The following is a 12,311-nucleotide window of genomic DNA, read 5'->3' as shown; positions in this document are numbered from 1 at the left end:
TGTGGGAAATCAAACCAGGGTCGTCAGCATGACAAGTGAATGCTTTACCCACTGCTCTACACCCTGGCCTTGAAGACAGAAGGAGCCAGGGTGACTGATATTCGGGAACATGTGGCAGTCATACCTGACTGTTGTGTGTGAGTCTTAGTGAACATCTAACATGATAGTTCAATTTTGATCAAGTCTAGTCATGACTGCCATGGCTAGTATACAAAGTATGTTCTACAGCGGTACCTACATGTGGTTTCCTCCAAAGACAGGTCATCATCTCGTTCTGGACTGGCCAGCAGTACCTCCGGGGAATGACAAGGCTTCACCAACTCAGACATCACTGCACAAATAAGGAAATAATTTCATATTTTAGTTTTTATTTCAAGAATATTTCCTTTTTACAGTCAATTTTCCTATAAACTGAAACTGTTTTATAATGCATTTTCAGTTTTCAACTTTTAATTGAGGCAGGTAGACATTTTCAGTGATGTCATGTCTGTTCATATCTGGAGATAGAATTGTGGACAAAAAACACTCTATAATTTCGAAGTTAAAATGGTAATGTGTGCTCATAAGTGTTTTTGTATGTTATGTTCAAATGACTGTCAAATAGAAAGAAACAACAACAAAGTTACATTGTTTTTAAATTTGTTCGAAAACATGTTGTATTTGGAATCATATGTATAAAGTTTTATGAGTTCTTGATAGCAGTGTTGAATTCATTTTCTGGGAATCTGGATACTGTAATTCCCAGTGGATGCCAAATGGCAAAGTGCCATTATTTAAATGCCAAAATAATGATAAGACTAAATGGATAGAAAAAAATATACTTGATTAAAGCTGTGCTTAGATCATTTTGAGATATTGGTGTACCTTCACTCAAAGCATTCAGATTTCATACAGCTGCGACAGACGACACTCATATCATATTCATTGCGGTCAGCCAGACAAATGAGATTGTTACTATGTTGAATCAAGGGCTTGGTGGTAGGTGATTTCGTTTGATTAGATTAATTCTACAGAATTAGCTAGGAAATCATCATTGCTGAAGTCTTAAGTGCTGTATTACTCCTTGTGTGGTGGTAGGAATCAGTTGTCTGGAAAATACAACCATATGTCCCTCAAGCAGGGAGATTGATCTCCATTACTTTGGTATTGTCTTCCAATAATTATACGTCTTACTGAAATACATTCTGACAGTTTGAACACGGCGTTTGTCACACATGAGCAAGCTGAGCATGATGCCACGTTGTGGAATCAGTCTTGTTTAATCTACAGAAGCCATTCATGCAAGACATTCGCTACTTGTGTGGTAAGATCTATCCTGAGATGATTGAGGGCAGATCACCAGCCTCGAAACCATATCTTCATAAGAAATAGGATCAGGTAGTTGCTCACAAAATGTAAACCTGCATCAGCTTTTATTCTTGTTGTCTTTTTATATCAATTGCAAGTAGTGAGTGAGTGAGTGAGTACGATTTCTCACCACTTTTAGCAATATTCCAACAACATCACAGTAGGCGATACAAGAAATGGGTTCCAAATGTTGTATTGGTTTGGGGAATTGAACCTGGGTCTTTAACGCTTTAACCACTAGACTACCCCAAAGCCTCTGACATGGGTCAGTTATAACTTGACCAGTGTTGACATAATTATGATGATTCTTGATCAACTCGATGAGAGCATTGCACGACATGCTTACGAGGAGTGGCAGATTTTGTATCACAGACATGTCAGTGCACTGACCTATTATCATATAGGATGTGTGGTGGTTGCACTAGGCATCTCTGACAGAATGACATGCATGCTGAACCTGTAATAAGTATTGGTATTACCTGAACAGCTGCTGCCCTTGATGGTGTTTTGGGAGTTAGTCAACTGTTGAGAAGAAGGAAAAGTTTCTGATCCATGCTGCAACCCTATTTATTACCATGGTCTTTCTTTTACTTTCTTAACCATTGAAGATGCAGGTTTAAGAATTGATGTTCAGTAACCATGCTTGTTGTAAGAGGGGACTATTGGGATCAGGCGGTCAGACTTGCTCACTTGGTTGACACATGTCATCATATCCCATTTGTGTAGATCGATACTCATGAAGGTCTTTGATTAAACCTGTTAAAATGTCCATGGAGATTCTATGACAAATTTGGCCCTCTATTACACCCATTAAAAGTGTCCATGGAGATTCTACGTCAAATTAGGTCTTCTATTAAACCCGTTAAAAGTGTCCATGGAGATTCCATGACAAATTTGGCCTTCTATTAATCTTGTTAAAGGTGTCAGTGGATATTTTGTGACAAATTAGGTCTTCTATTAAACCTGTTAAATGTATCCATGGAGATTCTACAACAAGTTAGGTCTTCTATTCTACAACAAATTAGGTCTTCTATTAAACCTATTCTTCTATTAAACCTGATAAAAGTGTCCATGGAGATTCTATTGTTAAAAGTGTCCATGGAGATTCTATGACAAATTAGGTCTTCTATTAAACCTATTCTTCTATTAAACCTGATAAAAGTGTCCATGGAGATTCTGTTGTTAAAAGTGTCCATGGAGATTCTATGACAAATTAGGTCTTCTATTAAACCTGATAAAAGTGTCCATGGAGATTCTATTGTTAAAAGTGTCCATGGAGATTCTATGACAAATTAGGTCTTCTATTAAACCTACTCTTCTATTAAACCTGATAAAAGTGTCCATGGAGATTCTATTGTTAAAAGTGTCCATGGAGATTCTACGACAAATTCGGTTGTTAAAGGGAAGGAAATCATTCCCCAGGATTGAGGGGGATGATCCAATACCCCCACCATTGATCTTACCATTCATGATGACCTTCCCATCTACCCCAAACATTGGCAAGTCTGAATGAGTTTTTTGTGAATGTGCACTTAACACAACAATACCAGAAGAAATATATAACTCATGCTGTCTAAATAAGTAAGAGTCTCTGATGTTATCACTGCCTTAAAACAGATCCATTTAGGTATAAATATTATATATACAGAACTGTATCATAATATGTGTTAAAAAATGCACTAGTACAAATTAACCCTTTTGTGATTTTCTCGCACAGATCCAGTCTTGTCTTTCTTACCTGGTTTATGTCAGTCCTTTGTTGACCAGTTGTTCACTTGTTGTTTACCTTTTGTTGATTAATAATCCATAAGGACACTGCAATCAGTCTAGCTAGGAGCTCCCATCTGGATGACTCTTCACGGAAAACCACTAAGGTTATTGCCTACTTTGTTACTAAGAGCCACATGGTCCGGTAGTTGTCATCTAATGCTGACCATCACAACACTGGGCTGGTCAGCACTCTAAAAGAAATGAACATGCACGGAAAGTGTAGGAATACACCCAAGTGTACGAATTCAGGTTGTTAAGATTTTCTAATGTCTGGCACTTAAGAAAGTTCTGGTTGATGGTCATGCTAACTGCATTATACACAAGCATGGCAATCACACAAAATGAAATTAAATACTGTCATGCATTGTTAACACGGAAATGAATCAATCGTAACACAACCCTGACGTTACAATTTCGCAAGCATTGTTGTTGCTGCTTGACCCGACCTTGACCTTGATTTTGCTATTGATAAAGAGAGGGTATCGGAATTGGTAACCAACAGAAGAGTTGAGTATTGATTCTGGCACCCATGTGGGTTCACAGCATCAGTTAGAAGTTGTCATTGAAACCTAGCGACAGGGAGGGTCGTTGATTAAATGTTTGTGGTACCAGCTGGAGTCTGGCTGTATGTCTTTAAATGCTAAATGGGGGAAACTGTTGGGCTTAAGGGTAGGTTATGTGTCTTGGAGAATCTGCAAAGCTGGAGGATTAATCAATATGGAAATTCCATACATAATTTAGCTGACAGTGCGGGAATGGAGAAAAGGTTTTTTTAGTTGGATGTGCAAAAATATGACTGAGAGAAAAACCCAATGAATAATTAATGCATGTATTCAACAAATTGTTAGAATATTTTTCATGTTTTCATTGATTGAATTCCACAGTTTATTTGAAAAGCAAAAGATCAGATGTAAAATGCTTAAACTTTTTTTTTTTGAAAAGGAAAATATTTTTAAGTATCTTCTTTAAAAAAGTGTAGTATTCAGATTGTAAATCACTGAAAATGCCAAGCAGAAGTTTTCAATTTCGGATCTGTTTGATGAAATAAATGTCAATTAAAGGAAATTATTTTCATGAAAAACATATTACTCTGCATGAAAGAACAAATGGAAAGCAGACAGCTGAAAATTAGAAACTGTTCATTCATGAAGCATGGCGTCTGAAATATCCAAGAATTACTAAAAAAAAATGCACTTTCATGGGACATATGCAATATAAAAAGGTAAGTTCCTATAGCTAAAAACTAAAACATTTGGCAGATACTGATTTGAGTCAAGTTTCATTTGGAACTATTTCATGTCATCATGACCTGTCCATAAGAAAATCTGTAGTCAAGGGATGAGTGGTAAGGCTTTTATTAAGATGAAATGTTTTCACTATCTCCAAGGGTTATTTGGGCGGTGGGGTAGCCTAGTGGTTAAAGTGTTTGCTCGCCACGCCAAAGACCCGGGTTCGATTCCTCACATGGGTACAATGTGTGAACCCATTTTCTGGTGTCCCCCACCATGATATTGCGGGAATATTGCTAAAAGTGGCGTAAAACTACACTCACTCACTCACTCACTCACTCACTCACTCACTCACTCACTCCAAGGGTATTGGGACTCTGATAGTGATACGCCAATACACATCAACTTCAATCCCAAAGGGTACAGATGCACTATTCCCAAACACACATTAAGATATTAACACCTGCCATAATACGCCACCAGGGTAAACTGGACCTTCAGCAACCCATGATTGTAACAAAAGGCAACTGTGCTTGTCGTAAGGGCTCATGCTGTTGATCACTGGGATGTCTGGTCCAGTCTCATTTATTTACAGGCTACTGCCACATAGCTGGAATATTGCATAGTGCTGATTTGAAAGACTAAACTCACTCACTTGTTTGCTCACTCACTCACTGACCTAATTCACAAGCCCCATTGGTATTAGCATACTGTCTGCCCAATCTGTGTAAATTCTCACACTTTCTCCCACCTCACCCCATCCCACTCCTCAAGATGCACTAACATGCCACCCCACTGGTATTGCACACTGTTCTGTAGCACACAATATTGTTAACTCCTGCTCAGGGGCTTCGACACACTTTCCCTACTCCGCTCCACACCACTCATCAACACCTTACACACTGTCACAGAGGCGGTGGAGTAGCCAAGTGGTTAAAGCCTTCGCTCATCACACTGAAGACCTGGTTCAATTCCCCACATAAGTAAAATGTGTGAAGCCCATTTCCAGTTTCCCCTGCTGTCAGGGGGATATTGCTGGAATATTGTTAAAAGTGGTGTAAAACTAAACTCTCCCACTCACAGTATCTACCCAATCCACACTTCACACAGGTACCAAAGGCATTGGACCATTTTCCCCATTGCTCCCACGATGACTTGCCCCTAAACCCAGTGGTTCCTTGTCTCTGTCCCACCTGCATACAACACCAGCACCACTGGATACCCAAGAAGTCATACTGTCTGTGGTTGTAACAGCTTGCATTTGGGGGACTTTGACATAAAACAGCATTCACTCTCTCCCTCAGATATCATGCATTTGAATGTGGCAGTTACAGCTTGCATTTGGGGGACTGGCATAAATCAGCATTCATTCTCTCCCTCAAATATCGTGCATTTGTCTGTGGCAGTTACAGCTTGCATTTGGGGGGACTGGCATAAAACAGCATTCATTCTCTCCCTCAAATATCATGCCTTTGTCTGTGGCAGTTACAGCTTGCATTTGGGGGGACTGGCATAAAACAGCATTCATTCTCTCCCTCAAATATCATGCCTTTGTCTGTGGCAGTTACCGCTTGCATTTGGGGGGACTGGCATAAAACAGCATTCATTCTCTCCCTCAAATATCATGCATTTGTCTGTGGCAGTTACAGCTTGCATTTGGGGGGACTGGCATAAAACAGCATTCATTCTCTCCCTCAAATATCATGCATTTGTCTGTGGCAGTTACAGCTTGCATTTGGGGGGACTGGCATAAAACAGCATTCATTCTCTCCCTCAAATATCGTGCATTTGTCTGTGGCAGTTACAGCTTGCATTTGGGGGGACTGGCATAAAACAGCATTCATTCTCTCCCTCAAATATCGTGCATTTGTCTGTGGCAGTTACAGCTTGCATTTGGGGGGACTGGCATAAAACAGCATTCATTCTCTCCCTCAAATATCGTGCATTTGTCTGTGGCAGTTACAGCTTGCATTTGGGGGGACTGGCATAAAACAGCATTCATTCTCTCCCTCAAATATCATGCATTTGTCTGTGGCAGTTACAGCTTGCATTTGGGGGGACTGGCATAAAACAGCATTCATTCTCTCCCTCAAATATCGTGCCTTTGTCTGTGGCAGTTACAGCTTGCATTTGGGGGGACTGGCATAAAACAGCATTCATTCTCTCCCTCAGTAACTGCTGCTGTTTGCAAAATTACACCTTTGGAATGGGTATTGATTTTCTGTAATTATAAAGAGAATTTAGTAGTGGCTATGTAAACATTTGCTCCTTTGGAGCAGTGTCTTTGAGGAGTTTATCACTGTTGGTGCTGTTTCCAGCAAGAGTTCTGATTTCTTCAACTATTGATGACATGTTTCAGTGCACAGAGAAGTTTCTTCCAAAACATTTTAGATCAGGTGTCATCATTAGAAAGTAGCCAAAATGTTTCATTAGCGATCTGAGACATTAACCTGTGAAGATCTGGTTTGCCATTTGCCTTGAGCAGCCTCTGTTATGCTTGTTGGAAGAGACGATGGAAGTTTTGCTGGCTGATGGTTTCATATATATCATTATATCCCAGTGGATGATGATACTCATGATGTCAATCACTGGATTGTCTGGCCAGGACGTGATTAAGTTGAAACTGCTGTCATGTAACGAAATCATCACTAACTGAAGGCACACTAAAATGCTGTTAGTAAGATGAGCCTCATACTCCTATGTGTATGAAGTAATCACTGAGCACACAGACAAAGAACACTTTGAATATGTTAGGCTAGAAATAAGTATCATTTTTTCTTTCTGAAAGATTAAACTGACCAGACTGTAGAGGCTCCTTGACATTCCGACTGCACTTTAAAAGTATTACTCCATGAGCTGACAGGGTATCATCAATATATTTATGTAGACACAGAGCTGGAATATTGCTGAGAGAGATACAGAAACAACTTTTTCCAGAATGTTTGTGTTATTGTAGGGCTGTTAAGTAGCCAAGTTCTTTGTCACAATAAGGCCAAGGTTAAATTTCCCATATGGGGGCAGTGTGTCAAGCCGTGTTTTGTGTTTCCAACTCTGAAAGTTCTAATCAGTTATGACTCAAACCCACAAAGAGGTGGAGTAGTAACCTTGTGGTTAAAGTGTTCACTCATCACAATGAAGACCTGGGTTCAATTCCCCCACATGGGCACAATGTCTGAAGCCGATTTTTCTGGTGTCCACACTGTGATAAAATGTCACTGGTATTGCTGGAATACTGCTAAAGGCAGCATAAAACTAAATTCACTCTCTCACTCGCTCAAAACCACATGAGAACATAGTCCCAAACATTTAAGTGAGTGAGTGAGTGAGTTTAGTTTTACACCACTTTTAGCAATATTCCAGCAATATCACAGCGGGGGCAACCAGAAAATGGGCTTCACTCATTGTACCCATGTGGGGAATCGAACCCGGGTCTTCGGCGTGATGAGCGAACGCCCCAAACATTTAAGCATTTTTCTGTGCATGTCATGCAAAATCGTGTGCTCCTACCATTGCAGGTATTTGTGGCATAAGGTCATGTGTACCAGAATCTTGCAGAGTTACTTCAATTATCGCATGCAATAGCATCGTTATCAGGGTAAAAGGCCTGCATGACGGAGCGGAAACAGGTTTAATACCTACATTCTTTTCCACCAAACCACGTAAATAAGAGGGGAAAAAATCTCGAAAAAAATAGTGGATGAATTTCACTCCATTGCACTGTAATCAAGACAAAAGTATGATGATGGTCTAAAGATGGTAAACATGAAACAGACAAGATCTATCTGACTCAGCAACAAGACTCAAAGCGATGTCTACCGAAGCTGTCAGCCAGACGAGACAGTGAATTGCCACAATACTGATAAATTATACATATTCCCAGCAAAGTCTTCTATGGACTACCTCTATCATTAACTTGAACCTCGGAACACCCACACAGGTTGACTGATCAGAGCTCCTGGTATGTGATAAGTACAGGCAGCCTGTGTTTTTACTTGAAATAGACATGACCCACTGCTATCTGTAATGAACATGGTGCAGAGGAAAGCAGCTGATCACAGACCTACCATGAGTGAAACTTTGCTTTTTTAGGATGTAATTAAGGGATAAAGATTTTTTTCTCGGTTTTGTTTGTGATGTTAATGGATTTCCTTTTAAATTTGGAAGTGTGTTCAGAAAATATTGAATAAGAAGTTTACTGTGGCCTTGATCCTAACAGACATGTTGAAATTATTTGTGAATTATTGACTCAAGCTTGGAGCTTTGTGGTAAAAAATGTTGTTTGTATTTTTTGTGGAAGGTATTTGTACTGGAAGAATCTTGTCATGAGATCATTTGTTCACAGTATATGCTGAACGTTTGGAATTACAAGTCAAAAGGATTGAAAATGCTAGGCTTATGTATTTAGAGGTAAAAATAAAAATGTTGCTTGATTCTTGTGAAGAACATTTTGTCCTTTTCCTAAGCTGAATATTGAATGTAGAAATGAAGGCAGTGGAGTATAGGTTTAACTGTATTTGAAGATGGGGTTCACTAGCATCAGAATGAATTATAAGTCATGTTTCCGCCATATCAGACAAGAATTTCCATCGCTTTAATTCATTACTGGTCACAACACTGATCCCTTCTTAAGACTGACAAATTTAGGGAGTTTTACGCCAGTCTTTGAACTTAATAAATCATTGTGAGGTGAATTTATCTCATGAATACGAGGAATTTTGTGTCAAAAAATGTGAAAATAGTTTCCTATGATGAATGAGTAGCTTGCTGTATGATTAAATTTTCCTGAACAATTTCTGTCGTTTATCATGCTAGTGAAAATGAAATAATAATTTGTAGTTTGAGAATAAGAGTTTTCTCATCACTTGTTGTAAAGCAGATTTCACAGGGCTTGATTGATCACATCATAATTATAATAAGGTTGAAAATAATGAATGAATTGTCCTGTCTTAGGTAAATATATGTTTCATGTAGATGACATGTTCCCTCGGATGTTGTATTCAGACTGATGTTCCCTGATGAAGACTCAAAAGCTAGGGGATGATAGATGGTAGATGATTAGATTACACGGAGGAGATAGCACACTCACCTATTTGAATCAAAAGCATAGAAGCAGTGTCCTGCTCATATCTGCCACTGAAGGTGAAACAGCACAATGCAAATTAATTGATAGAAGTGCGTTTGTATTTGTTTTAAATTTATAATGACTGTGCCGGATGTTGTAAGGCCGATTGGTGTGTTCTTCATCAGTTGCCGAGATATTGTTACACATTCAGTGCCTTGTAATTCATTGACTCAATGGAAACACGAATAGATCACTGGTCTAGAATGTTGAAATGTTAGGCATGCAGCTCTTTTATGAAATCAGGAATAAATAGTGTGGAGTTGAAAATAATGTCACATTCTTAAGCTGATAAACGATTATTGCTGTTATATAGCTGAATGTCAGCTTACTTACTGGTAATGTTCAAGACTGAATTTGGGGTAGGTGGGGTGGCCTAATGGTTAAAGCGTCCACTCGTAACACTGAAGATCTGGTTTTATTTCCCTGCATTGGTACAATGTGTGCAGACCATTTCTGGAGTCCCCTGACATGATGTTGCTGGAATATTGCTAAAACCATACTCTCACTCACTCACTCACTCACTCACTCACTCACTCACTCACTCACTCACTCACTCACTCACTCACTCACTCACTCACTCACTCACTCAGTCACTCACTCACTCACTCACTCACTCACAGCAGCACCAAATTGTACCATGCCACGTGTTGTGTTTATTACTGGATATATTAAGCGCACATATCAAAAAGGAAAAAAAAGCATACCGGCGTCTTGGGTACTAGTTGCATGGATATGTGCACTATATGAATATGCAATCATATGTGCTATGTTGACTGTGAGCTGATGTATTTAACTTCGATCCCCTCAGGGTTTTCCTCAGGCATGGAAACGCAAGTAACACCTTAAGGTAGCTATGGTAACAACACTGCAAGAAGTTCTATCCTCTCCCCTACCAAGGCATCAGAACATGTTGACTCCATCTTCTGAGCTGAAGGAAATTATAGGTTATGTCTTCCTTGTGAAGAATGTTATGTACTTTAAGATCAAAAGGTTAATCAATATATTTATTGTCACAGTTTTTATCTCAAGTCTTTAATAAAATGTCCTTGAGGTATGGTGCACAGCAGATGGCATCCAAATCATTGCCTTCAACAAAGGCGCCATGTCATCAGATAACTTCTGTCCAATCAGCTTTGAGAGTCGCTCAAGTACAAATGTGCAACAATCATACAGATACGGGTACTGTATTGATTTTGTATTTGTGATGTCGATGTATTGATAATTCACTGCCACGGAAAGGTTTATGTTTTGAAAATTGCTATGGTAAAGATGAAAAAAGGAGAAATTGGAAAATTCACTTTTATACCTGTGATAGAAAGGACAGCGCTGATGCAGAAATCTAGTGTATTTGAAGTAATCTGTATTGAAAATGCTCAGTGTAATTTTGTTGGCTGATTTGACGGGACAGCAAGTGAACCCAATCCCATAAGTAACCTAACCAGAAAATACTAACACTTGAATACAAAAAAATATAGTTTCAAATCAAATTTTGCATCAATACATTCTCTTTCAGGCACAGTCATCCATTCCATCACGCCAAGTCATTGCAATCATAAGGGTTTTTTTGTAAATGACTCCTTTTTATGCACATAACTCCCTTGAAAATAGATATTTGGTCAAGATGACTCCTTGCCTAGGGCAGTCCCTTGTTGGCTCACACTTGTTTTTGTTTAGCATCAAGTTGATTAATCACGTGTCTAGATATGAAACTAGCGTACACATGCAGAATTAGTCTTGTTGATTGACATGTCATTCTTTTAAGGGGGCTGCGGGGTAGCCTAGTGGTTAAACAATTGCTCATCTCGCTGAAAATGCGGGTTCAGTTCCCAACATGGGACAATAATTATGAGAGAAACCCGTATCCGGTCTTTCCTCTCATGATATTGCAAGGATATTACTGAAAGCGGTGTAAAACTTATCCCTCTCACTCACTCACTCAGTATATGAAGATACTTACATGCACTACTAGTATCTTAACATATTGAGTGAGTGAGTGAGATAAGTTTTACACCGCTTTTTACACCTAAATGCCACTAAAAATGAGCATTGCCTTATGACAAAAGTGATTGTTTATATATTATATGTCCCTTAAGATATATTAATGATTCTGATAATAGCACTCTCAAAATTACATTGCATGGTCAGGGATTCTATGTTCTTTTTATACAACTTATAGTATTCCAGTATGCCATTTTGTCATTGAATCACGAAGGAACACATTTGTTATGAATGAAAGTCAGTGATTTCCCTTTTCAGGCAGTCTGTTGTGCACTAGACCATGCAGGTTGTTGTATCTCAGTGACAAAATGGTGACAACTGGTGTGACCAATTAAAATAAATTAGGTCTTGTTTGAGGTTTTAATTCTATTTTAAACCATAAAGATAATCATGAAAACATAAATGTGTTCTTTACACAATATACCTATTCTCAGAAGAAAAAAATTGCAATATGCATCATTTGAAAAGCGTATTGCAGTATACTGGTAATAGTCCTACCCTCCACAGGAGACAATATTTCATCTTCACAGCTAATCTTGTAGAGTGAAGAGAATAAGCAGATTATTGTATTAGTTATGTAATAATCCCATTTATCATCCACATGAGTTAAGAGAAGGAATACAATTTGATATAAGGCACGTATACAAGGACTTCACTCATTTATTTTGATACAGTGCAGTCTGCATGATTGTCGTCATGTTGCATTATTGTGTGGAATCTATAGGAAAATGCTGATAAGTCTCTCATTAATTTAAACCTGTATGACATATCTGTATCCTCAGTGTAATTTGTACTGCCAGATCCTACTTCCCTATAAACTATGATATCAAAGTCAGATATAAAGA

The 12,311-nt window shown here is 38.7% G+C and overlaps 2 protein-coding genes across 2 annotated transcripts in view; one reads left to right on the top strand and one right to left on the bottom strand.

The window, feature by feature from the left end:
* LOC137273872 (phosphatidylinositol 3,4,5-trisphosphate 3-phosphatase TPTE2-like) overlaps positions 1–1,866 on the bottom strand; it is a 60,300-nt gene extending 58,434 nt beyond the window's left edge. The window contains exons 1-2 of the mRNA XM_067806768.1: positions 1,827–1,866; positions 239–331 (exon numbers count right to left, since the gene is read on the bottom strand). Of these exons, the coding sequence (XP_067662869.1) occupies positions 239–329 (91 nt within the window). The 5' untranslated portion in view covers positions 330–331; positions 1,827–1,866. The remainder of the gene's footprint in view (positions 1–238; positions 332–1,826) is intronic.
* Positions 1–12,311, top strand: part of LOC137273871 (ankyrin repeat and LEM domain-containing protein 2-like) — a 74,195-nt gene that overhangs the window by 37,711 nt on the left and 24,173 nt on the right. The gene's annotated exons all lie outside the window — the stretch shown is intronic.

The sequence above is a fragment of the Haliotis asinina genome, chromosome 2, assembly GCF_037392515.1.
Source record: "Haliotis asinina isolate JCU_RB_2024 chromosome 2, JCU_Hal_asi_v2, whole genome shotgun sequence".
Classification (NCBI taxonomy): Eukaryota; Metazoa; Mollusca; class Gastropoda; order Lepetellida; family Haliotidae; genus Haliotis; species Haliotis asinina.
Note: the sequence above shows the minus strand (reverse complement) of the source record. Positions and strands in the feature narration are given on the sequence as shown.